This window comes from Xiphias gladius, chromosome 18 (genome assembly GCF_016859285.1).
Source record: "Xiphias gladius isolate SHS-SW01 ecotype Sanya breed wild chromosome 18, ASM1685928v1, whole genome shotgun sequence".
Lineage (NCBI taxonomy): Eukaryota > Metazoa > Chordata > Actinopteri > Istiophoriformes > Xiphiidae > Xiphias > Xiphias gladius.
In genome coordinates, this window is record NC_053417.1 from 29,340,886 (window position 1) to 29,366,601 (window position 25,716).

General features: G+C 42.1%; 1 protein-coding gene across 3 annotated transcripts in view; it reads right to left on the bottom strand.

Moving 5' to 3' along the window:
- Nucleotides 1-25,716, bottom strand: part of gripap1 (GRIP1 associated protein 1) — a 54,969-nt gene that overhangs the window by 8,379 nt on the left and 20,874 nt on the right. For 2 of the 3 annotated variants that reach the window (XM_040151752.1, XM_040151754.1), the window contains exons 15-27: nt 25,604-25,696; nt 22,753-22,887; nt 20,895-20,990; nt 20,567-20,677; nt 20,087-20,188; nt 19,630-19,743; nt 18,394-18,471; nt 14,201-14,296; nt 12,574-12,630; nt 12,227-12,326; nt 8,841-8,971; nt 6,791-6,907; nt 6,069-6,162 (exon numbers count right to left, since the gene is read on the bottom strand). In XM_040151752.1, the coding sequence (XP_040007686.1) occupies nt 6,069-6,162; nt 6,791-6,907; nt 8,841-8,971; nt 12,227-12,326; nt 12,574-12,630; nt 14,201-14,296; nt 18,394-18,471; nt 19,630-19,743; nt 20,087-20,188; nt 20,567-20,677; nt 20,895-20,990; nt 22,753-22,887; nt 25,604-25,696 (1,324 nt within the window). The remainder of the gene's footprint in view (nt 1-6,068; nt 6,163-6,790; nt 6,908-8,840; nt 8,972-12,226; nt 12,327-12,573; nt 12,631-14,200; nt 14,297-18,393; nt 18,472-19,629; nt 19,744-20,086; nt 20,189-20,566; nt 20,678-20,894; nt 20,991-22,752; nt 22,888-25,603; nt 25,697-25,716) is intronic. The other variant, XM_040151753.1, reaches the window with a different exon arrangement.

Sequence of the window (25,716 nt, forward strand, 5' to 3'; positions counted from 1 at the left end):
TACTTGTTTGTCAAAAACAAAAACTTCCCTTTGTTCCAGCTTCTCCAGCGTAAAATGTTGCTTGTTACATTTGGTCTGAAGTGAGAGTAAAAAATACATCTCGTATCATAACCTCGTGCTTTTGGAAATTGTGATGGGCCTTTTTCAAAATTTTCGGTCATTTTATAGTTTACATCTCAATTTAACTGATCAATCGAGAAAGTAGTCAGCACATTAATCAATAATGAAACCACTCAGCGGAGCGCGCGCCTCTGCCGAAGCCAAATATTGACGAGGATGTGGGAAAAATGGCCTATCTGAGAAAGCTAAGGAAAGTGATGCAACATGGCCCCAACATAAGGGGAAAAAGGTTTACACGAGAACAGTGCACACTGAGTCTGAGATAAAACTGAGTCTGAGATGAAACTGAGTCTGAGATGAAACTGAGTCTGAGATGAAACTGAGTCTGAGATGAAACTGAGTCTGAGATAAAACTGAGTCTGAGATGAAACTGTACACTTGTGTGTGCTGAAGTTCATTTTCTACGCTCGTGCAGCAATGTTGACATTTTGCTTTTCATGATTTGGTGAAAGAAGATGTGTGTTTGGTGTGGAAGAACTCGGCTGCCCTCTACAGAGCTCTGATTTCAACCCCATCCAACACTTTTGGGATGAACTGGATCAGAGACCGTGAGCCGGACCTCGTCACCAGCGTCGGCGCCGGACTTCACCGATGCTCTGGTGTCTGAGCGGGAGCGAATCCCTGTGCCAGGGTCAACATCTGGTGGAAAGACTGAAGCCAGACGACTGGAGGCTGTTAGCGCAGCACGTTAGTGAACATGGTGTCCCGTGCGAAAAGTTTGGTTTTGTCCTCAGGTACAAACTGTGATGGTGCAGCGGCAACATTAATCCTCCTCCCGCTCTCCGTATTTCCGTGAAGGATGGACCCTCCCGCTGTAATGAGATGATGAATCTGATGTTCACTGACCGCTGACAGAAAACGGTGTCTGCTGTCTGACGGTGATGCCGAACGCTGCTCAGAGTCAAAGGGAAGTCTGCTGAAACAGCAGAGAGCTGACAGACAATCTGCTGCTTCATGTTCAGAGGGATGATTATTCTGTTTTTATTTAGACACCAGAGAGTGAGGAATGCAAGACAGGGACTCTTTTAATGTGAGATGATGGATGAGGAGAGGAAGAAACAAGAAAGGAGAGAAAAGGAGGAGAAAAACAAGAGGAGCTGGGAGAAAAAAAGCACAGAAGACAAAAATGAGACGAGAAGAAAGGAAAATAAGAGAAGACACAAAAGAAGCGAGTAAAGGAGGAGATAAGGAAACGGAAGCGAGAAAAAGAGAAAAGAGACAGAAAAGAGTCAGGAAAGGATAAGAGGAGAGGAGAGATGAAGAGATCAGATGACAAGAGAAGGAGACAGGAGAGGAGACAAGTGAGGAGAGGAAAAGAGGAGGAATCATGAAAGCAGAGTAGAGAAGGAGACAAGGAAGGAGAGGAAACAAGAGGAGAGGAGAGATGAAGAGATCAGATGACAAGAGAAGGAGACAGGAGAGGAGACAAGTGAAGAAAGGAAAAGAGGAGGAACCATGAAAGCAGAGTAGAGAAGGAGACAAGGAAGGAGAGGAAACAAGAGGAGAGGATGATGGGGGGGTTGAGTTTTTATGGCTCTCAGGAGTAAATCAGTTCTACCACCAAACACGTTGTATACACACACACACGTTTTTACTTCTATCTTTGTGAGGACAGTCATTGACATAATCCATTCCCCAGCCCCTGACCCCTAACCTAGACCTGAATATAACCTGGACCCTAAAACCAGGTGTGAGGACCAGATAAAATGTCCTCACGACTCAAACTGGTCCTCACAATGTATAGCCATACAAGTACACACACACACACATACACACACACACACACAAATAAAGACAGAGATAAAGATAGGACAGGAAAAAGCTGATGGAAGTGAAAAAATGAAAAAACAAATTAAGAAAGAAATAAAGGCGACGGTGATTAGAAGAACGTCATGTGGCAGCAAAGAGGATGAGCTGACGAGGTCTTATGGTGCAGTGTATATCGACACACACACACACACACAGACACACACATACACACACACACACACACACAACCACACACGCTGTATGTTCCTATAGAGCAGGACAAGTGGCTGGATGCTGACTGTGCAGAGTTTTTCTGCTGTAAATATTTAACAGCTGAACACCTGTGACTCACTGCCTGTCGGTTTCACGCAGCTGGAGAACAGCTGCCTGTTCAACTTCAGCACCCAACCATCTCTGAGGAGTCCCGGTGGCCGATCGGTTACGGTGCAAACCGGTTGTTGTTGGAGCTAAACACTCAGTCCTCTCTGGTTGTGCAGTGGTGTCACAGGCTGGAGCGTCTTCCCTCACACATACACACCGACAACAGCCAAGTTTTATTTGGTTCTGCCATCATGTCACTGACAGAATTAACATTAATGAGTGAAGCTGATGTGACCTGTGACCCGGCGAAAGTGAGGTCAGAAAAAAATGAAAACGAGAAGCTGCTGCCTGGAGGTTTTCTACTCTTTCCACTCTCATAATGAGAAAAAAAGAGAGGAGAAATTGCTGATTTGTTACTGTCGGATCTTAACTTTGGTGCATCTGCTTATTTTGCCAACTCCGGTGTCAGAGCTCAAACTGTCGCGCCCCTAATGTTCACTCTCGTGTGCAGTGAAATGCCCTCGCTGTAGACCGTCATAAAGAAAGGCAGAGCTGCAGCAGCGGCAGGCTGAGGTGACACAACAAAGTGGAGTTCGGCGGAGAAGGGATCGGATTTCGAATCGGCTTTATTTTAACCCGATCAGCGCGGGACATCTCTATTTATAACGCTGGGTTGCTGGGCAAAGGTGAGTCGTTATCTGAGTCTTCTTATTCGAAACGGGAGCTGCTGAGGTGCCCTGAAGCAAGGCACCGACCCTCCAACGGCTCCACAGATCAACAGTGTTGCCTAGCAACCCGGCAGCAGGTTACAGTAACCGTGACACGCTCGGTCGGGTTTTCACTACAAGTCTTAACTAAATGTAAATGAACACTGGATGTATATAACTGTCTGTATCTGAGTCTCAAACAGCTGCAGCATCAAAAATTCAGAGGCGCACACACACACACACACACACACACACACACACACACACACACACACACACACACACACACACACACACACACACACACACACACACACACACACACTGAGTCCAGTCTGCAGAAGAAGCAGCTCAGCTCTCAGTTTTACTGCCCATTAGATTTACCATTATTACAGTGTTAATGGCAGTGGAATGGAGAGAGAGGGAGAGTTAAACCAGTCAAACATGAAATTGAAAACAGCAGGAAAGAAAAAACTGAGAGAACAATGAGAAGAGGAGAGGGAGAAACCAGGATGAGGGAGGAAAGGAGGGATGGAGGGATGGTAACTATTTGTACAGCAAATTTCACACTGAGTAACTCAAGGAGTTTTACGCTGAGTCGCGTGTTGAATTAATAGACCTTCTAAGTTTGGTCAGACGTGTAAAGAGCAGCACCAGGGTCCTGCACAGGTCTAGTTTAGCAAACCTGAACAACCCTGTTCCCTGCAATCAAAAAAGAAAAAAAATCAGTTTCCACAAAGGTTTTATAGTTCATGGGACTGAAGTGTGTTGCGTTAACAACATTAGCTCCAGCTGAGTACATGGCGTAGATTTAGTATTTCAAGGGGTTGTGCCTTCAGTTTGTCTAGTGTTTTAAATTATGTAAATAAAAAAGGGAGGAAAAGTAATTGCATGACATGTAGGAGAGGAGGCAAGGGGCTCATGTCATGTGTTATTTTATTGTGTTTCTCAATAACGTAATAAAGACGGCACTGCTCAGGTCTCGGTTGTTGAACTCTGTTACTGTCGAGGTTACACTGAATCTTGGGTTCTCTTTTTTTTTTACATTTACCCTCAGCTTTTTGACTTTCTTTTACGGAGTTTTACTATTGTGCCGTGGCTCTGCTGAGCATCATGTCAAGCCTGTCTCTCATGTCATTCTCATGTCAAGAGAATGACATCGGTTCTAAAATTTGTAAAGTCTGAAATAAAATTCTCAACGTGATCCTTGGCAGCGGTTGAAATGAAGGTGGGAACCAGAGAAAACAGCGCTAATGTTCTTATTCGTGTGCTGCTCAGGCAGGAGAAGAGAAGAAGAGAGAGGAGAGGAGGAGGGTATTTAACTGATGAACAAATCTGCTCATAGTTTGAGGAGTTATTAAAAACCACTTCTCTATCTCAAACACACACACACACACACACACACAGCATCAATGTGCTAAAACAGTAAAGCTAAATATAGCAGCGCTGTAACATCAGTTACATGAGAGAGTTCAAATGGATTAACAGAGAGAGAGAGAGAATAAATCTGAAATATTTTAATTCACTGACTCAAGACTCCCACAGTTCAAACATCATCACAAAGAAGACGTTTTCCAGCCCCACTTCCATTCTCCACACCTCACACTCTCTCTCTGTTACCGTTTCAGTAAATTGATCAGTGGCGGCTGACTCCACTGATCAGTGTGATCGGGGGACTTTCTCTGACATGCCCACATGATGTCAAAGTGTCGGACCCGTTGTCTCTCTGGTTGTTTGTTCCTGTAAAGACAAACCCGCCTTCTGTTCTGCCCATGAAAACCTGCGTGTGTAGGTAACTGAAGAGGCAGACTGAGGTGGTTGTAATGAAGTGTCACTGTCAGATAAACAACATGCTGAGCCAGCTGACCTACTGCTGACTGACTTCATTTTACGTCGGACTTTTTTCAGACCACTCCTCACCACTGATTCATCTCAAATTTCCTGTATCTCATAAATCTGACGACTATTTTCACAATGTTTATAATTGTTTTGTCTACAAAATGTCCAACATAATGTCGTAGGCACCAGAGCGCAGAGAGTTTCATGGAAACAATTCTTTCTCATCCTGATGAACAATGATAATCTGAGCATTTTAAAGCTTTTACCACAAACTGTACTTTCTTACTGCATAAGTGAAAAAGGAAATTACAGGGTAATTAAAGGGGTTTAGTGACGACGTTTGGGGTCTTGTGAGAGACGGATTAAAAAAGAGAAACAGTCTAAATCTGAGCAGCAGTGGAGATTTCCACCAAAACACTGGATCCTACACTTCCCATAATGCAACCGGACAGTGTCTTTCATTAGAGCCTCCCTGCCTGGTTAACAGCCATAACTTTCAAACTTGTTTCCAAGTAATAAGAGGATTAATTGTCACAGTTTAAGATTAGATTTTATTATTCTCTTTTGTCACTGCACTTGAAAATGAGATCAATGATCCACCACTCATAATGAGCTATTAAATTTTCTTGATAGTACAGCAGTGGTCGGCTGATGCAGGATCAGCAGTTCAGTGGTTCCAGACCTCTGAATCATTGCTCTCATTTGTTCGGTGATTAAAACAAGTCTGGATGTTGTGCTCACTGACCAAACACAGCTTTGTAGGCAGGATTAAGAATGGAGAGGTCAACTCTTAAATCACCATACTTCTTTGATCAACACGACAAACACTCGGTTTAACAAAGCTCTCCCACAGCCTCTGCATCCACTGAAAATGACTGGACAGATACGTCGGTCGCTGCCGAACAGAATAGCCTCCCTCCCACGCAGAAAACAGCTGACGCTAACCCCACGTCACACTGGAGAATGAAGAGAAACGATGTGCTGGTGCTGTCTGATTATCAGGCTGGATCGGTTTTCTTCTCGCTTAAAAAAATAAAATCAAAGAGCAAAGTAAAATCAGGTCCAACTCGACTCAAACCTGCAGCCCAGCAGCTGCCTTAGAAGGCAAAAGGATGGTTTTCTTTAGAAGATATTTTGAAGGTACATGCAGCACAGGGACAACATGCTGATGTACAGCTGTTATATAACTGCTGCTGATGGAGTCAAATACGTTTCCAGACCCTCCAACAAATTCTCCTGCCGCTTATTTCCTTCTTCAGTTCATCTGTCTCTATTACTGTCTTAGAAGTCATGTTAACTGTGTGTGTGTGTGTGTGTGTGTGTGTGTGTTACCTATGCGGCTGTCCATTACATATGTCTCTATGATGGCGCTCTTCCTGCAGATGTCCTCAGCCATCGACGAACAGCTCACCTCCAGATGTTTCACCTGAAGATGGAAAATAAATAAATAAAAATAAAAACAGTCTGTGCTCAGTCGTGTTCTTTGTTTTCTAACAACGGAAGGGTGGACGCGCTACTAATCAATTTACAGATCAATATATCCTTTTTTAAATCATCTATCAAACTATTTAGTCTGTAATATGTAAAAAACATGAAATGCCATCAGACGTTAAAGTGCTCCACCAGCAGCTGAAAGTAAATAAATACAGTAAATTCATCTTTGCATTTCTGAAGCTGTAACCAGCAAATATTGAGTTTGTATTTGAAAACTGAAAGAACTTATCGAGTGCCAGAATTAAGGGATTATAAATTTTCTGTAAAACGATTTAACAGAAAGAAAACACAGAGCAACCTGGAAACAGTGAAAATACTGAATACTGCAGAGGACATTAACAATGTCTAAAAACATAAAGCTACTTCTAAAACAGCCTCGAGGAACGAAGCGAAGCGTTAGAACTGCCACAAAGCAGAACTGAGATGTTAAAACGGGACGTGCCGAAGGTTTGTCTGTTCGAGGCTTCGGAAATTTTGGATGTAATTTGATACTTTGGTAGGAGCGGAGGGACACGGGACATGTAACGTATGGTCGTCATGGTAACATATGGGCTCCTCACCTTCTCCTCCAGCATCCATTTCTCCTGCTGAACCTCAGCGAGACGCTGGAACAACTCTCCGACCTCGTCATCAGATAATTCAGCCGGACGCTGAGACTGAGGACTGCCTCCTCCAGACTGACAGAGACGCAGACAGAAAGAAAAAAGAAAAAAAAAATCACTAAATATCAACTCAGTGACGGGTCACAGGTTGTCGAACACAACAACAGAGCAGAGATGACAGATCTCGTCTGTCCTGCTCCAGGGCTCGGTGGTAGCAGTCGTGGCTCAGATGGGGATTTAAACTCACAACATCAGAACAAGAAGTAAAAACAGAATCGCATCACTGTCTTGGTGGTTCCCAACCTCAGCTCCTGACCCCTGAAACCAGCATAATGTCCATTTGTGCCCCCCCCACAGGCTGCATGTCTGCGAGTTGTGAACCAGATTGATTAGGGGCAAAGCCTTAAAGAAATGATTACGTGTTGTTTTTTTGCTTTCCGAGGCCATTAATCACCTTGTGATATACCTTGCATTCAAATGCGCTTTTTGACTTTGTGAGTGAATCCTGTTCAAGCTGAGCTGGGTGTTAAGTTGCTCTTTACATCAGGACTCTCATTTAATTCCTATTTATTCACACGTACGTTTTGCTGGATATTCATAATTTCTTACACGCAGTAATTTAGGGTTGAGACTGGACTGAAATGTAGAACCAGAACCTGAAATTACCAGAACATTTACATAACAGGGTCTGAAATGGGCTTTAAACCGATGGTTTCACATCTCTTTGTCATGTGATGCTGTTGCCAATGACGACCAAACCATCACATTAAACTGACCTGACGCTGGACTCTGCTTAGTTTCATGTTTTGACGGAAACACTCAGTTACATAAACTGAACCTGTCAGCTCTATTTACGGTGTTTCTATCAATAGGACACACACAGACACACACACAGACACACACACACACACACACACACACACACACACACACACACACACACACACACACACACACACACACACACCCACACAGTGATGACACAGTAAAGGAGGTAAAAATAGCAGCAGAGGAACTTGAAAGACTCTTCAGAGAGATAATAAATGTGAAATATAATAAACAAAAACAGACAAGGAAAAGACAGAATACTTTCAATCTACTCTGTGATACGGTGACAGTCAGAGAGGAGGATGATGGGACATTACAGTTCAGCCTGTCATCAGCTGTCACAACAAGGGACAGATGGAGTGTTAAGACCGACTCTCAGAGGTCATGACCCCGGCCTCTCACAGAGCTCACAGGCTGCATGATGTTGAGGAGAGAGAGAGCGGCAGGACGGGTGGAGACCCAGCTAACAGGAGACAAGTGGTTTAGAGCCAACTCTCGGTTTGTAAAGTTTACAGGCTGCCACACCGTTGCTCCTGCACTGCTCTCTGAACCGTGATGCAATTGAAAATGAAAAAAAAGTGCAGTGATTCGACTGATGACCCGAGTCGTTGACTTTTAGCCGGAGTATCAACACCCAATTAATTGGCCGAATGACCATCGATCTGATTGTTGGACACTAAGATGATTTCTGGCAGGACACTAATGGTCAACTGTCCGCACCATGAAGCAGTTTCCCACACGACTGCTGTCAAACTGTATGTTAGGGTCTGTAGAATTTTACATGTGGTGACTGTAGTCTGGACTCAGACTGTGCTACTGTAGAAATAAAACACACCGTCCATCGACAGCTGATATTTTTCTACCTTTCTTCTTACTTTCATCCCATACTAGAACTGCCCACAGTGACGCTGCCTTCCTCTCTTCTGTCAGCATTTCTGAGGGGGGAGTCATCTTGTTTAAACTCAACTGAAATTGTCGATGTATAAAACTGATTGATGGTCCAGCATTTTTCAGTGTGTGCACCACATCGTGACCGGTCGATCGCACCGTACAGTGTGAGCACAGAAGTACATTTTGGCCACGCGTATTTATGAGGTAACGGGTCCAGGACTTAGACTTTTCAGCGCTCTGAATTGCAACAAGGGGGCTGATGCTCCAGTCCTGCGCCGTCTCCACCCACCTTGTTCTGATTGGTCGGCTGAGCCTCCTTCATCATGTCTCTGTAGGAGAAGGAGGAGACGGAGGACGAGTCTCCGGTCTGCTGAGTCCGACTGGGACTGTTGATCTCTGACAGAACCAGCTCCTCCAGACCTGAGAGAGAGGATGAGGATCATGATGAATGCTACAGGAAATCATGAAAAACTACACAAACAATATCTGTATGTACCTATTAGGAAATGCTGTTTGCGTCAGACTGAGTCCCGAGAGGAGAGCCGGGCAGACTACACACTACTGCTGCTGATGTTACAACTGACACCCTTGTTGACCGGTTGGTGCTGTGATATCTCATCCACAGGGTCCGCAGACTGAGACTGTGTCCATGCAACAATAATTCTAACAGTGATTATCTCGTTTCTAAAAATCTCAGCCATACATATCCATCCCTTTAAAGACATTAAACTATCATTAAATCTCTGGACTGTCCCAAACTACCCCTTTAGTGGACAGTTGACTGCGTCTTTGTCACATCAGGTCAGTGAAGTATCCATTTAAAACAGACTGTGCCTTGAGCCAGAGGACTATCCTTTTAAACCCAGTAACTGTCTGTTGGGGGCTGTGGACAGTCCTGAACTATACCTTTTAAATCATCCCTTTAAAGGGACAGTCCACTGGTTCAATGGCACCACTTGCATAATTGAAAGGTCCATTGTCTTTTTAGGGACAGGTCCCTGGCTGAAAGGGACCATTCATTGTCTTAAAGGGATTTTTCACTGCCTTAAAGACATGGTCCTGTGTCTGCATTACTGGCAGTTTGCAAGGCTTTATACTGGCCTTGACTGATTGAGCTTGATTGTGGTACATGTCCAGTCCGCTTTGGACTTCATGGATGTGCACCTGTAATTTCCACCAAGTCTGCAAGTGCAGGGAGGTCTTGACATTTGGATTGATCCATTAAGGTTTTAAAGGGACTGTGCCCATTGGTTTAAAGGGACAGTTTTGAGGGAAAGTCTGCTGTTTTAAAGGGATTGTTCAAAGGCATGGTTTGGGACGGTCCACGAGTGGACTGTCCCTTTAAGACTGTGGCCATCCCTGTTATGCAGTGGACCGTCCCTTTAAAGCAGGTGCTGGCACTGGGCAGAGATAAGTAGGCTACTTTAAAATGTCTTATTCTCAGGTTTGTGCAGAAGAGCCTTTTAAACATTCATCACTACTCATAGATTATACATGATGCTGAGGACTGCCCCGCATTGCTTTGAGAGTGTGTGTGTGTGTGTGTGTGTGTGTGTGTGTGTGTGTGTGTGTGTGTGTGAATAAAAAAAAAGAAAAAAAAGAGTAAAAACAGTGTGACTGATGAACTGTTAAAATTAAATCCAAAGTCCAAGAGAGAAATACAGAAAAAGAAGTGTGTGGGAAAAACAAATGGGAACAACAAAAAATGAATGTAATGGAGACAAACAGATGGTGACTGACTGTGCAGGTGTGTGTGAATGTTCAGTTGGTGTGTGTGTGTTTTGCCGGCAGACGCCAGTGTGTCCACCCCGGCTCTGGGAATCGGAGCACTGCATTAAATATTGAGCAGAAGGTTCCGGACTGAGCCAGAACCTCCTGACGCAGGGTTAGTATGCCGCTGATTATCAGAACCCATCGGTCACATTACAATCACTTCTCAGCCACTTAGGACACACACAGAAACACACACACACAAACCAAGTACTGTTGTCTCTCCTTACTGAAGCACCTAAAGGGGAATGGTCCAGTAATGGGGTTTCAGTGTTACTTCAGGGTCTGCTTCGTTGACAGTGAACAGAGCTCTGAGTTTGTGGAGATCGATAAACTGTTGGAAAAAAATGGCGGTTTTGTCTGTGATGATGCCGAAGGTTTGTCATGGGACGTTTTGAAGCCTGGAGGTTGGGTTTAACACTTGCTGACATTTTTTTAAGTTACAGGACACAAAAATCTTATTTTGGACTAACTAAGACTGCACACCCTAAACAAATTCCTTTGTAAACCACAATGTTGTTTTGATGACACATTTATTTTCAAAATCTCCACTCAGACTAAATCGGTGGAAGAAACATCAACCGAGAGCTGAAGTTACAGTAGAATATATTTACTGACTTTGTCTATAAAAGGCAAAAGGTTCCCTGTTTTCTGAATCACTTCAGTTCAGTCCAAAAATTCCCTTCAGTTGAGGTTTTTGTTGACCTTAGAGGAACTAGATCCAGGTCTCTTCAACAATGGCTTTAGTTATGTTGGTTTTCAGCCACTTATCCCAGATTTCTCCCATCATGTCTCATAACAATCACTAAAACGTCGAGGCAGCCAAATGGAGACTGGCGGTGTGAGTAGGATTTTAGTCTGTTAGCATGCATTCAGCCCCGATGTCAGAAACCGGAAGCCTGCTTGAATAGACTAATCTGGGTTGTTGGCGGAAATAAACAAGCTGCCAATACTGCGGTGCCATCTCACCTGTAAACCCACACAATATGACTGATGTATGCAGAGAGAGAGAGCGTGACACCTAGTTTAGCTGGTGGAGCAGTGTATACAGGACACCCCAGCTTGGACATATGTTCTTAGGGGTTCGAACTTGGCAAGTTGAACACAGGGATCCAGACTCCCATGAATGGGAGGGGGCATTCTGATCAATTTGCAACTTAGAGAGCAGCATTCTTGCAGCTCAGCAGGACTCAGGTTATAATTAACATGTCAACACACCTGTACAACTGTTCATTATCATTTATCACACTGCCACTGTTGGTTGTTATTTATACGTGTTAATTAACTTGATTGCAGTGTGTGGAGATCTGTGCATGTAAGGATCCAAAAGTCCAATGAGGCAGCTCCAAACTCTGAGTGTGATCCTGTAATATTGAGAAGTTTATCTTCCAGTGGCCAGTCTATCCTCTCTTTTAAACTCTAGGCAGACATCAGAACCAGCGGTAAATTACCGAAGATGCTGAGATCTGTCTGAAATCTCCCCCGGATGACTATGGACGCTGACCTGACTAGCAGCCCCTCACATCCCAAGACATTATTTGGATAAGATCTAATTATTTCCCTCCCGAATTAACCTCAGATCTAAGTTTGGTGACGCAACAACGGCTGTATAATGGAAAATGTGACAGCTGTGTGTCCGGCTCATGTTCACCACCATCATTGCTGGTTGATGTGAAATGTGAAATCACAGTTTTCCTGGGCTTTAGTATCGAGTACAGTAACACAGGGCATGCGTCCAACTACTTATCAAACTCCAGGCGATTCAGCATACAAATGAAAAAGTGTGAATGAACGAAGCAATAATCTCAGTTGTTGACCTTAAAACGAACCGAGGCACGGTCAGAGCTACAGTCTCCATCTGTAGAGACTGATGTGACATTCAGGCTGTTTAACGTGTGTCTGTACCTGTCCTGGTCTTGCTGTTGGTCAGTATCTCCTGGAGTCTCTCCTGCAATTTGTCCGCTCGCTTCCTCTCCAGCTGTAGCTGCCGCTTCAAATCCTTCAGCTGCGCGCGCACACACACACACACACACACACACACACACACACACACACACAGAGTCAGGGATTTACTTTCTAATTATTATTTTCCATGCATGGCTGCTCTTAAATTACTCTGCAAAATATATTCCCTCTCTCTCATCTCTATTCAAATTCAACTCTCTGCGCATCCGCCCATCTGTCCGTCACCCCAGACGGACAGACAATCTCTATGTCTCTGGCAACATCACTCAGATAAACATTTAACTCACCGCTGCGCTTCCCTTCTTCTCCAGAATCCTCTGACCGTCCACGGTGTCCTTTATCTCCTGCAGAGAGAGAACAGGTGGAGGTTGGAGACAGAAACAATAAAACGATAACAATTCCACAGTTGTAATAATAATGTTGCCTTCATACTGATACAGCTTTTTAAAGAACAGTACCACTGATTTTGCATGTTTAAACTGCCTATTCTTTTTTAAATACAAGTCCTTTTATCTATAAAGCACCTTTCTAAAGCAGACATTGCAAAGCGCTTGACTACAGAAAGGAGAGTCTAACCAGACAGGTCCTTTGGCTGCTTTTTAAAGACATCTACAGTGTCCACAGATCCTATCATCCAAAGGTTAGGAGCCACAACGCCGGAGACATGGTCCTCTTTTATCACTCATCACCTAGAGCTCTACAACAGATCACCAGAACCTTAAATTGGAGTTTAAATTCATTGGCCAGCCAGAGTCACATGAGACCTTTTCAGTGGACCTTAGGCTTGTCAACTCAGCATTAACCTTAAAGTCCTTTCTCATAATACACTTGTACAGACAGGCAATTTCATGTTAACACTCTACAACTTGTTGTTGGCTTCTGTAATTGAGTGTGTTGAGCTTATTTTAAACTTATTGTGGCTTAAAAACTCGTGTTTTCTGTTTGTTGTTTTCATTTTGCCTTGTTGTGTTTTATTATTTCATTCCAGAAATGTATATATATTAATCTTTAGGCATTCTTTTCTCTGTGAAGCACTTTGTAACTATTGTCTTGAAAAGGGATATACAAATAAAGTTCGTATTATTATTATTATTATTAAAGGCTTTGCAATAGCAAGCGATCAAAGAACGTCTAATTAAGACAGGTGGCGATGGAGTTACAGTAGTACAGACAGGATGAAGGGCACGAACATTTGCCTGCTTTCACATGGGGTTTGAAACCCAGTGCGGAAATGAATGGAAACCAATGAGTGCTTGAAGTTAGGAAAAAAAAACATGAAAAACCTAAAATTTCAGAGTGTATGGGAAAAAAATCGCACCAATGTAAACTGTACATGATCTATAGTTAGACAGATAAAACATATTAAAAACGTGTGCATGGTCCCTTAAACTGTAGGTCTGCTCTTATTCTGTATTTTACTTGTAGACAAGAAATGCCATGTGTTTTGTGTCTCAGCTCCAAGACCAGTGATTCCTACTGAAGACGTAAATCTTTACCTCACAAATATATCGTTTCTTTTTTTTAAAAGTCTCGGGAATTATACAACCACAACAGCTGCTCACTGTAGTTTTTTGCAAACAGGAGGAAACGCTGCATTTGCTGGGGACTATTTTCAGCGGCGGATTAATCCACATTTGGTGCCGTAGTGTGTATTTGGGGCAGCAGGACGGTGTGTGTGGGACTTAGTCAGAATAAACTACAGTGTGTTTGTTCATGGTGATGACGGAACATGTCACCCGGTGCATCAGTGTGAATCACTGATGTGTTTTTGTACAACAATGGAGCTCTATGGCTCAGAGGAGTGAGATATATCTGGCTGTGATACACACACACTACTGGTTAGTGGGAGACATCTGGTGCTGGTTCGACTGCACATGGGATTTGATGACAAGTAGTAAAAATATCAGCTGTTACCTGTCTGAGTTTTGCAATGGTGTCACCGTGTTCATCCCTCTGTTTCTCCACCTCCACCATCTGCTGCTTCAATCCCTCCATCTCCGACTGCTTCTCCTGCAGGACAGAGAGACAGAGAGGGTCAGAGAGAGAAAGGAGGACACAGTCTTCAAACAGCACAGTGAAACCAGGAGTTCAACAGTTCACAGATCTGGTGCAGAAACTTAACAATTGCAATGTGTGTGCCCGCCCCATAAGACATATCAGAAAAGAGTGACCGTTCTCAGAAAGGTTTCGTCCATCCCTCGCTCTGCTTTCCTGCTGAAAGAAAGTTAAAGAAATATTCAAACAAGCTACATCTCCACCTCCAGTGATGCCCCCTCATTCTTAATCCATCTGACCAGGGGATTAATTTACAAAAAAAAACTGCATTTAATTCTCTTCTAATCCTCTGCTGCTAATTAATTTGACTAAAATCTACATTAAAACACCCGCAGGCTGCAGCCGCCCACCTGTCAGAGGAAAAAAACTTGTAATTCCGAAGGAAAACAACCGAGTCTGTTAATTCCCTGTAATGTCACACACCTTAATCCCCCCCCCACACACACACACACCTCATCAGGCAGAAATGAGCTATTGTGTTACTTTCTGAGGCGTTTAGATTTTATTAGACTGAAATACATTCAACAGAGAAAAACAAGTAGAAAAAGAAACAAGAAATTCTAAATAGAAGCACAGTGAAGATGTGTGACATAAATACTTTGTCTAAAAGCCAAATTATCAAACACACTGTAAAGAGGCAGAGAGGTGTGTACAGGTGAACAGTGGAGGATAAACCAGATTAATTCAGTTTATCAGCTTTCTATTTGCTGAAAATGTATTTCGAGTTTTTCATTATCGCGTTTAGTGACTTTTTAGTGACAGTCGAGGTCATGATGCTCAAATTTAAGCAGTGTTCAGCAGAGTTTCTGCCGACTCACCAAGTTAAGTTTATTTTCTTAAGACCTTTAGAACTCAAAGAATGGCATTCAATACCCCTTTCATCATCATAACTGCCAAAGTAAAAAGGTACAATGGAAAACCAGTAGGGACGATACAGCCTAGAATTATTCATTATCATTATTATATCACTACTTTCCAGCAGTATATAACAATAATTCTCAACAATATCACTGATTAAATTACCGTGACCTGGACCTGGATAAACGGCGGAAGATTGATGGATGGGTGAAACAAATCAAAAATAATGAATTCTTGAAGTCTTTGCTAAAATCTTGACAGTGTTCGCCTGAACAGGCTCCTGCAGCTTGACCCCACTTTTAGTTTAGAGGTGTAGAACATCTCCGGACCGCTGCTACAACATACAGGATCATGTTACACCCAACATTACTGCGAGCGGCAGTAAAGATACAAGAATTTAGACTTTTGTAGATTAAATAATTACAAAGGGGGAAAAACATCTTATAGTATGAGATATATTGTGTGCAGATACACACGCAAACCACGTGTAAAGCAGTGTTGGTAAAATGTGAACTTGGCTGTCAAAATTTTGATCGGCTTCTCTATAAATAAAGGTTTGCTCCAGTTTTTGTCCTCACTTTTTATTCATGCAACATTTGGATCAACAAGATCTTCATTTTGCCTTGAAATCTGAAACGTTTCATCAGTAAACAAATTAGTAGCTTGCAAGTGTGTGAACGACCTCTTCTCTTCTGTTGTGGGCTGTTTTTTAGGTCCTGCACCTGTACCCAACTGAGGTGGGATCTGCACACTATCCACCTTTTTGGCTTTCTCCTCCAATTGTTGTCATATCAGCAGCTGCTTATTTATCCATCACTCTGTATTAAACTAATCAGAGCAGCATTACAGGCCTCGCCGGAAAGTGACGGTGACTGACTGTAACCACTCATGTTTTAAACAGCAGAGTTTGAGGTTACAAACAGTGTCACACAAAGTCCAGGTACAAGCTGAAGTTCTTTAACTTCAACATTATGTCTTTTCAGTTGGTTCTAGTTGATTTTCAACTTTCAAAATGAGCGAGTTTTGTTGGAGTGGTGTCAAATACAGGGATTTCTTGCTGCCTCACCCAATCATTTCTCCATCTTACTAAAATCTTTTACCACTATATATAATTGTAAGAAATATACACAGTATTTAAGATAGAAAAAAAACTTCTACTACTTCACATGGTTTATCTCCTGTGCTGAAAGCTGAAAGAGTCCTAATCTGCCTCCAGAGTACTACAATGAGATTATACATGTTGGTGAGTTTATGTTTCATCAGCCCTTTTTCCAGTTTTTCAGTTAACTTCTATGAAAATCAACTCAGAGCCTTGAATCTTGCTGCAGATACGTAATACATCGCGTATTATGTAGCCCATTACATCATGAATGAATTTTCTTATTTTTGACATAAGGACCTGAATATGTAAGAACTACACAACCTTTTAATAATCACCAACTATCATCTGAACAAACTCATGTCTTCTGAAGATGCAGTTTGCTGTTTGAAGGGTGATTTCACAGACCATCAGTGTTCAGTCAGTCAGACAGGAAACGACACGACGACTGAAATTCAAACCCACGACACGCAGCGTACCTGCCGAGTACCCGACCTGCCCGCTAATTTGACTTCTTCCATCATTAATTAACTTTTCCTATTAAGTTTCCTCATTCTGCTCTCAGTACAAGGCTGTTATCCAGCAGATAACACACACACACACACACACACACACACACAGAAACAGAGCAATCAGTGAAGTCAGCCTCTGAGGAAACTGTTTCTCCCTGAAGGATGTCAGGGGACCACAAGAGGACCAGTCAGCCTGGTAATCTGATTGGCTGACAGGACTCATTACATCCGCACTGATATATCCCATGATGCACAGCGGGTTGTGCTTTATTGGCTGGTTACCAAACTCTAGTGATAACCCCCGAAAAGGGCTGTAGACTGAATGGCTGCCGGGCCTTTTTATAATTCTTGGCACCTGAAATGCGCCCTCCCTACGTGTGTAATTTTCTGTTACTTTTTCAGGCAGCGTGCCCGTCATGTTGTACACTACTCTGCAAAAGTTTCAGACACCACGAGAATGACAAAGCAGCTCTTCCGTATCTGTACCCGCATCCCGGTGGACAACCCTCCGACATTTGAGTCATTCTCACTGTCTGAGTTAGACTCTTTTTTTATTACGCTGCTTAAATCTGCGAGGTCAAACAATGCCAACTTGATGCCAACCTCTCATATAAATTAATACAGAGTACCCATGCACACTGACTTGTGATTGATTGTTACTAGAAATGTCTACGACAGCACAGTCTGAGTCAAGGCACCAGCCAGACACAACCTTTAAAATACCACTCTAATAATGTTAACACAAGTTCACAACAGTTTATAAACAGATCATTTGACAGAAGCCATGCTGAGAAATCTGATCACGGAACTGCTCGAAATGCAGAGAGAGGCCAACAAAATTTCCGGTGTATCAGGAATCCATCCAAACGCCGACAGTGGGACTTTTCATCATTTGCGTGATTAATGAGGTGTTTGGACGCCACCCACTGAACATCAAACAACAACCGATCCGGCGGAAATTTGGCCCGATTCTAAAATCATTTGCCGTGACCCATTCAGGGTTGAAATCAGGCTTAACCTGTACAGTGTCCGCCAGGCTTTAGAGATTCATAATGTCAGGTTGGGTCGGCAGCTTGTGGTGTAAAAAAGGATGGGTCACCGTGGCCACGTATGACGGGAAACGAAAGAGGAAGAATGAAAAAACACTGACACAAAAGACTGACGAGTGCTTTCTGTTAAAAAAAAAAAAAAAAAAATCAGTTTGATGGAAATAAGCTGACCTGAGTGTTTCACCAACATGGTGACAGATTGTGTGACCGTTCGGAGTCTCTGTAACAGACTGTCAGTGTTAACATGAGCCTCCTCCACTCCGATCTGCTGTTAACACAGTTTAACCTCTGTGTGTTACCATGGAGATAACTATGCTTTAATTAGAAACACACGTTTAATCAGAGCTGGACCTAATTCACACACACACACACACACACACACACACACACACACACACACACACACACACTGCATGTATAAACAAACACCCACACCCTCCTATATTTATATTTCTGATACATCTTGTCCTGAAAAACCATGTGTCTGTCTGTGTCTCTGTGTGTGTGTGTGTGTGTGTGTGTGTGGGTGTGTACCTCCAGATGAAGTGTGTGTTCTTTCTGCAGCTGCTTGATCTCCTCCTGATGCTCCAGAGAGTTCTTCTCTATGTTGTCCTGCTCACACACACAAAGAAAGACAAAGAGCTTTTCAGTTGGACAATGAACGCTGACCAAAGTGCTGGACACAGAGAATCAATCATATAAATAAATCAATAAACAAATAGACCTGGTCGCAAGATATACACAAGAAACGTGAAGACACAGCAATCTTCGCATTGACTGAAAAGTGGAGACATCATCTTAAAAAGACGTAAAAAGAAGTATCACATTTATGTCACGAGATGACAACTGAGCAAATTCAGAGTTGAGTGTAGAAGTTAGAGAATAACGTTTCCACGGGTCAGACTGAAAAGATTACGTCACATTTTCATTCTTCACTCAGGCAGAGTCTGTGGATCTGATGTAATGCAACCAGCTAGTTGTAAGACCTGTGTACATCAAGCACTGAATTTGGAAGTAAGCGATGAAACTGATGACAATGCAGCTTTATAGTATTTGACTGAAGTCCAGCTGTCCGGCTAAATGTCGGTTCTGTTACAAAACAGCGTGCGTCTTGAGATACCGGACATACTATTTCACAGAAACCTGAGTTTAAAGCAAATCTAATCTAAAACAGTCTCTTTATTTTCTAATGAGATGAGTTTCCTGTTGACCCAGGCTGCTGGGACGGGACTTAACACAGGTAGAGATCCAAGGCCCGATCGCCACCGAAGGGGGGTGCTGACCCTAAGGGGTCCTGAAGGCTGCAGGTTCTTAGTGTGTGGTCATCTGACTACCTGCGGATTTGTCTGAGAATAGGCACTAAAGCAAAATGTAAACTGAAATCACAAGGGTCTTTGGATGGCTTCAGCATTTTACTTAAATTTGAAGCCCCGTCTTGTATAAGGGTCCTGTATCAAAAACTAGTTTTAAAACCTTTGTTATTTCAGGTGATACTTTGAAAACCTCATATCAAACCCTCATTAGGTTTTTAAAAATTCATGCTAGAGGGAGGCTCCAGGTACCAAGTTGTGGAACAGAAGTATCGTCATCCCTTGACCTTGGCCGTCTCTGACTGGCTCAAAAACTTGGCCAGGGAATACGTCTGCACTGCTGCCAGGCTGCTCAATGGGTCCGGGTCACAGAAGCGTCTGACAGCCTCTCCACATTACGATGACCTGTTTTGGAGCATGTGACATACTGTAGCTTTCAGCAGCTAACTAGTTAACTGACCTCAGCCTCCTTGAGTCGTCTCTCGAACCATCCTTTGGTTCCCTCCATGGACTGAACCTGAGCCTGTAACTCCTCCACCTTCGGCTGAAGACCCTCCAACTCTTTAGTACGAGCCTGAAAACACACACAGATGCGGTACATAATAATCATACTGTACGTAGACAGTATGTGATAAGATATGAGGACTGACTGCGTTATAGCAGCCCCAAATACTCAGATTTGTTACGTTTCAGAGCCTTTAAAGTGTCCTGGGGGACATTAGAGTTTTGGACACATTATTACAAAAATCAGGAAATCTACCTTTAAAAAATGACAGAGGTTCCCTCCTCCGGCCTCCCCTATTTTCTCCTATTTCCTCTCCTTCCCCACTACTTCAGCTTTCACTTCCTCTCCCTGTACTCTTATTTCCCATTTACCCCATCTTCTTTTCTCTCTCCCTCGTTCTTCCACTCTTTACCTTCTCATCTCTTAGCTGCTGTCGGATCTCCTCCTCAGAGCGATTCTTGTCTTCATGGAGTCCTCTGAGCTCCTTCTCATAACGAGCCCTCACCCCGAGAACCTGAGAGGAGAGGAGATGAGATGAAAACAAAAACAACAGTGAAATCATTTAGACTTCATTCAGAAAATTATGACACAATTGTTTTGTATTTTTACATATTTAAAAACATGAAAAGATACACAAAGAAAAAGAAATGAGAAAAAAAACCCAGAGGAAACTCAGATACAGATCAGGGATCATCAAAAAGGAAAAAAAGAAAAAAAAAAAATACTAAAATGTGCAAGAAATGGGAAAGAAAACAAATATTAAAGAAGAGAACAACTGCAAGACAAAATTTATATGAAAAAACCATGAAAAGAAAATATGAAACCCTGCAGTCGAAAAAAAAAAAAAAGTAAAAAGTAAAAGCAGCTGCTCTCTGCCGAGTTTGTGTCTCACCTCCTTCTCGTGCTGCAGTTTGAGGTCTGACAGCGCCTCCTTGTGGTCAGACTTCTCCTGGTTCAACTGCATGGCCATGCCGTCCAACATGGCCTTCCTCTTCTCTGCTGTCTGCACACACACACACACACACACACACACACACACACACACACACACACACACACACAGACACACACACACACACACACACAGACACATTATGTCTCTTGATCATTAGTGTGCTTATGACCTTAACAGCTTAATATGTATATGCATTTGTGTGCTTCTATGTCATGTAAACAATGATGTGTATTGTTTTTCTTTAAGTGTGTGTGTGTGTGTTTACCTTCTTAGCCTCATCCAGCTCTCTCAGCAGTCTTTCCTTCTCTTGTCCTTCCTCTGTTAACTGCTCCAGCAACTTCCTGTTGGCAAAACTCGACTCCTGAAAGAGGGAAAGAGACAGACAGACAAATAACGATCAAATGAGATAAACTAATAACAGAGTGTAGAGACATCTCAGTTCCGTAATATGACATAGAGCAGTTTAGAAAGAGCATTATTTGTCTATAAGTTAAAGATCACTGTGCACTGATAAGATGCGCTACGTCGCTTTTAAAGTTGTTAGATACGGAGTTGTGGTTGAAGATGAAAGAATCTGGGAATATTGTAAACTCAGTGACGTGCAAAATGAGGTCACTTTATTCCCTACTGTCTTTGTTTATTCCATGATTCGTGACACACATTGTTTAAAAAAGGTTTATGTTTATGCCTTTTAAAGGCCCATCCAAGGACGGGAATTGGAAATTAGCTCAGGCTATAAGTGCTGTGGTAGGTGGCATTGGCAGCTTCAGGTTCATGTTGTATCCGTTTACAAAGAATCATTAAAGCAATAAAACAAAATAAAAGTTCATGTTCCAGATTTTGATTTGACAGGAAATGAGGACGGAGCTTTAATTGAATATGTTTATGATAAAGGTTTTGCATTTAATGCAAATATTTCTGAAGTATGGGACAGAGGGAGAAAAGTGGCATAGAGAGATTAAACCCTCATACTTTATTTTAGATGGATAACAGACTTTATTTATGCCCTGAATCAGATATACAACGTTTTAACTGACATGAACTGATGCATAAATGCCGAATTTTCTTTATTATGTTTATACCTGTGAGGCTTTGTGTCCATATTTATCTAATTTCCACTGTTGGAGATTTCCTGGGGCATTAGATGTCGGTCGCTCATATTTGTATAAGTTCAGTAATCGTGCTGTTAGGTGCTGGTGAGTGTAAATACTAATACGTCTGATTTGTAATGAGGGGACTGTAACGAGGGATGAGTCATGTAAATGTCCAGGGATGAAAATAAAACTATTCATTCATTCTTTCTTTCCCCTAAACGCATCTTTTTCTCGTGTCTTTGTCCGTCTCACTGAGGGACACAAGAGACACAAGGAAAACAAAGTGAGGACAGAGGAATCGAGGAAACACATATTTAGTGAAATGAGATGTCTGTCACGCATCTTCATGATCAGGATCATGATCCTAAAATATGTGAACTAGCGGCGAAACCTGGATTATAAATCATTTAATAATCCAGGAAGTTAGGGCAATATAGATAAAATCAATTATGGTACATGTAGGTTTATATCATGGTAGAGATATTATTTATGATGTGAAACTAATCCAGGAGCTCAATTGAGAAATTGTTCATAGATTAAAAATAAAAATGGGAATTTTAGATGTTGTCTAATCCACTTAGTAACATACTGACAAGCCAAGGTGTTTAATCACATTGATGCAGAAATCCTGCAAAGCCAATAAGCAATGGTGGCGTAGTACTACCAGAGATCAGACAGTAGACACATTTATAATGAATAGATAACGAAAATAATGAAGAGTAATCTTTCTGATTAATGGCGATGGTTCCTTTGTTAATCAGACCTTCAGTTTACACAGATAAACTGATTTTAAGGCGAACTGAATGTGAAATATGAGAATAATATTACACTTCAGTTGGATCTGTTAATGGTCTATTCACACTGGTGTTGCAGGTATGTGGTTTCAAATCAGCTCAGTCAGCCGCTGTGTCCAATCAGTAGCAGATATCCGGTAAAAGGGTGTTTTGCATCCACAGATACATCATATAGATGAATAAAGTAGTGTTTCTACCATCCGTGTGTGTTTGTGTGCGTTTGTGCGAGTGTTACCTGCAGCTGGGAGTCGAGGTCGTCTCTCTGAGCTAACAGACTCTCCTGCTCAGCCTGTCTCTGCTGCAGCTCAGCCGTCAGCGCCTCCTGCTGCTCACGCAACAGATTCAGCTCCTGTGTTTTCACCGTCTGGATCTACACACGATTCAATACCTTTATTTGTCTTCAATTTTCTTAAATGAAACACCTATTAATGCAGAGTTTGATGATGGAGATGAAGAAAGTCATGGACAGTCATTGTGGAACCGCAGACTGCTACCGAGGTGTATATTATATACTAAACAAAAGACATAAGACGGTGGAACACAGTAGATGTAACACAGTAGACCGCAGGGGACAGTAGAAGACATCAGACGCCAAAAAACAATGGAGCAGATGAGTAAAACGCAATAAAACGACAGCACTAGACGACAATAGGTAAAAGGAGGAAACAGTAGATAAGAGTAAATGAATGTAGAGGCCAGCAGATGACAGTAGGTTAACTAACTGAATACAGATGGAAACTCGTGTCATCTCATATTATCTAGTGCACAGTAGATCAGAGCAGAGTCCTGTGTGTACTGAAGTCTTCTACAGAGTCAGACGGAGTAAAGTCACCACTGTCAGTGAAGCAGATAGAGATGGAGGAGATGGATGACTCAGAACATACACTGGCTTCTAGTTGGAGTTGAAATCAACTCCCTATAATTTCCTTAGTGTCAGGGTTGCCGTTAAGGAAATAATCACTAAAGGGGGTTCTAGATAGAACATGCTAATTGGTGTTATCTTCAATGAATTAGTAATTAATTAATATAGTTTCGGTTTTAGTTAGAGTTAGAGTTTCAGAAATTATTACATGTTGTCACTAGTACTCAAAGCAGCAGCCTGCTTAGGTCAGTTTGACAGTTTTAGATTTAAAACATTTTAAATATTTACTGTATGACTTAAGAACGGTATTAAGGGTTCTAGGAAAGGTTCTAGGGGCCTAAATTAGCTGTAGACAATCAATCACAGGTAAGGTTCTACATAAGGGTTCTAGTTAAAGCCAAAGATATAATTACCTGTTCAAGAGCGCACAGATTAGTCCTCAGAGCACTGTTCTCCTGTGAGATGGGTTATAGATCCATACTGAGAAAGGTGTTGGCTTAAAGGCCTGCATAATTCTGTAAATCCAAAATGGGTTCTAGAGAATGTTTCTGGAAGATGTCATTCAACATTTCATCTGTTCCAGCATTGGCAGGGTAGTCTTCATAACACTGCAGTCATTCTAGAGACAAGGAAGTTCACCTTTTCCAACTGGGTTTTAAAGTTGGGTGAAAGAAATGTGATTTAGGTATTACTGCAAGTTCTAGAGAGGTTGGCCCAGTCCTCAGAGCTACGTTCTAAGGTTCAGTTTCTAAAAACACGTGTGCCTTAGTTCTCAAAATTCTGTTCTACAGACATTGTTCTGTATATACATTTTTACCCATATGACCTGTTCTAGAGCTGTTAGGTTCTAGGTAGGGTTCTTGAGCTCAAGACAGTTCCTCAGATGTCAGGGTTGCTGTTAAGGAACAGGTTAATGTGTGGTATTCTAGGTGAGGGTTCTGGCTCAGGACTCTCTGATTCTAAAACAGATTATTATTTCCTTAAAGTCTAGATACAATGAGTTAGGAAATTCACTTTTTCTAACTAGGTTTGAAGGTTAGGTTTAAGATAATGCTTTTTAAGACTGATTACATGTTCTGGAGCAGCCAGAACCCTAAGCCTCTAAGTGACGTTCTCTAGGTATATCACCAGCTTCAGGTTCACGTTCCAAATGTTCTTATTTTCTTTAGAAATGATTAGTCTATAGAACAGTTATGTTCTTTAGGGATACTACTGCTTCTACAACAAATAGGTTAATCCTCACAGCAACGTTCTAGGTCCCAGGTTTTCGATAACATTTACGCAAGAAATATATTACTGTATTATATCTGTTCTGGGCAGGCATGCTATCTAAAAAAAAAAAAAAAAAAAAATCAGACATTAAGATTCTAGATAACCTGCTCTCTAGGAGCCAGTTTATTTTTCAGAAAATTGGTTGTAGGGTCTTGATTTCAGATGATGTTTTGTTAGGGTTCTATGTAATGATTTTAAGGAATCTAAGGTTGGTCCACAGATCACCGTTTTGGGGTTACCCTGCCAGATAACTTTCTCCAGGTTTATAATTTGTTCTAGAGCAGCTAAGTCAGTGGTCAGAGTACTGCGTTACGGCCCATTTTCTACATGACATTTTGTTTGTGTTATGTATTAAACCTGTTCTAAAGCATTCAGTGTATTCGTCAGAACATGGTTGTTGAATGAGTGTTTAGATGACATAGTGCTAGGGTTCTACATAATATCCTCTAGGTATATGGTTAATTTATGGCAACTATGTTAGTCCATAGAACACGGTTCTGTAGTTAGTCTTCTAAATAATGTTCTCCAGCTTTTTAACCTGTTCTAGAGCTGCTAGATCAGTGGTCACAGAAGTGGCCCCTGGGGCCAGGCCAGGGTTCTAAATACCATTTTATGCATGTAATTTAATGCAATTAGTTTATTTCTCAGAAAATGGTTTGGCGGTGAGTATTTTAGATGGCGTAGTGTTAGGGCTCTATGTAGCGTTCTCCAGTTTTATTACCTTTTCTAAAGCAGCTAGGTTAGTCCACAGAGATGGCACAGTGTAAGGGTTCTATCTGATGTTCTATCTGATATTACCCATTTTATGACAGACAGGTTAGTCGTCAGATGGTTTAGTGTTACGGTTCTATGTAATGTTCTCCAGGTTTACTTCCCTAAGTAGCAGCTAGGTTAGTCCACTGAACACTGCTTTGGGGTTAACCCTCTGAATGATGTTCTCTAGGTTTATTACCTGTTCTAGAGCTGCTAGATTTGTCCTCAGAGCATCGTTCTCCTGCAGGATGTTGTCCACCTGCTCCTGACTGACTGCACTCTGACTGGCTACCTGCAGTAACAGCAAACCAC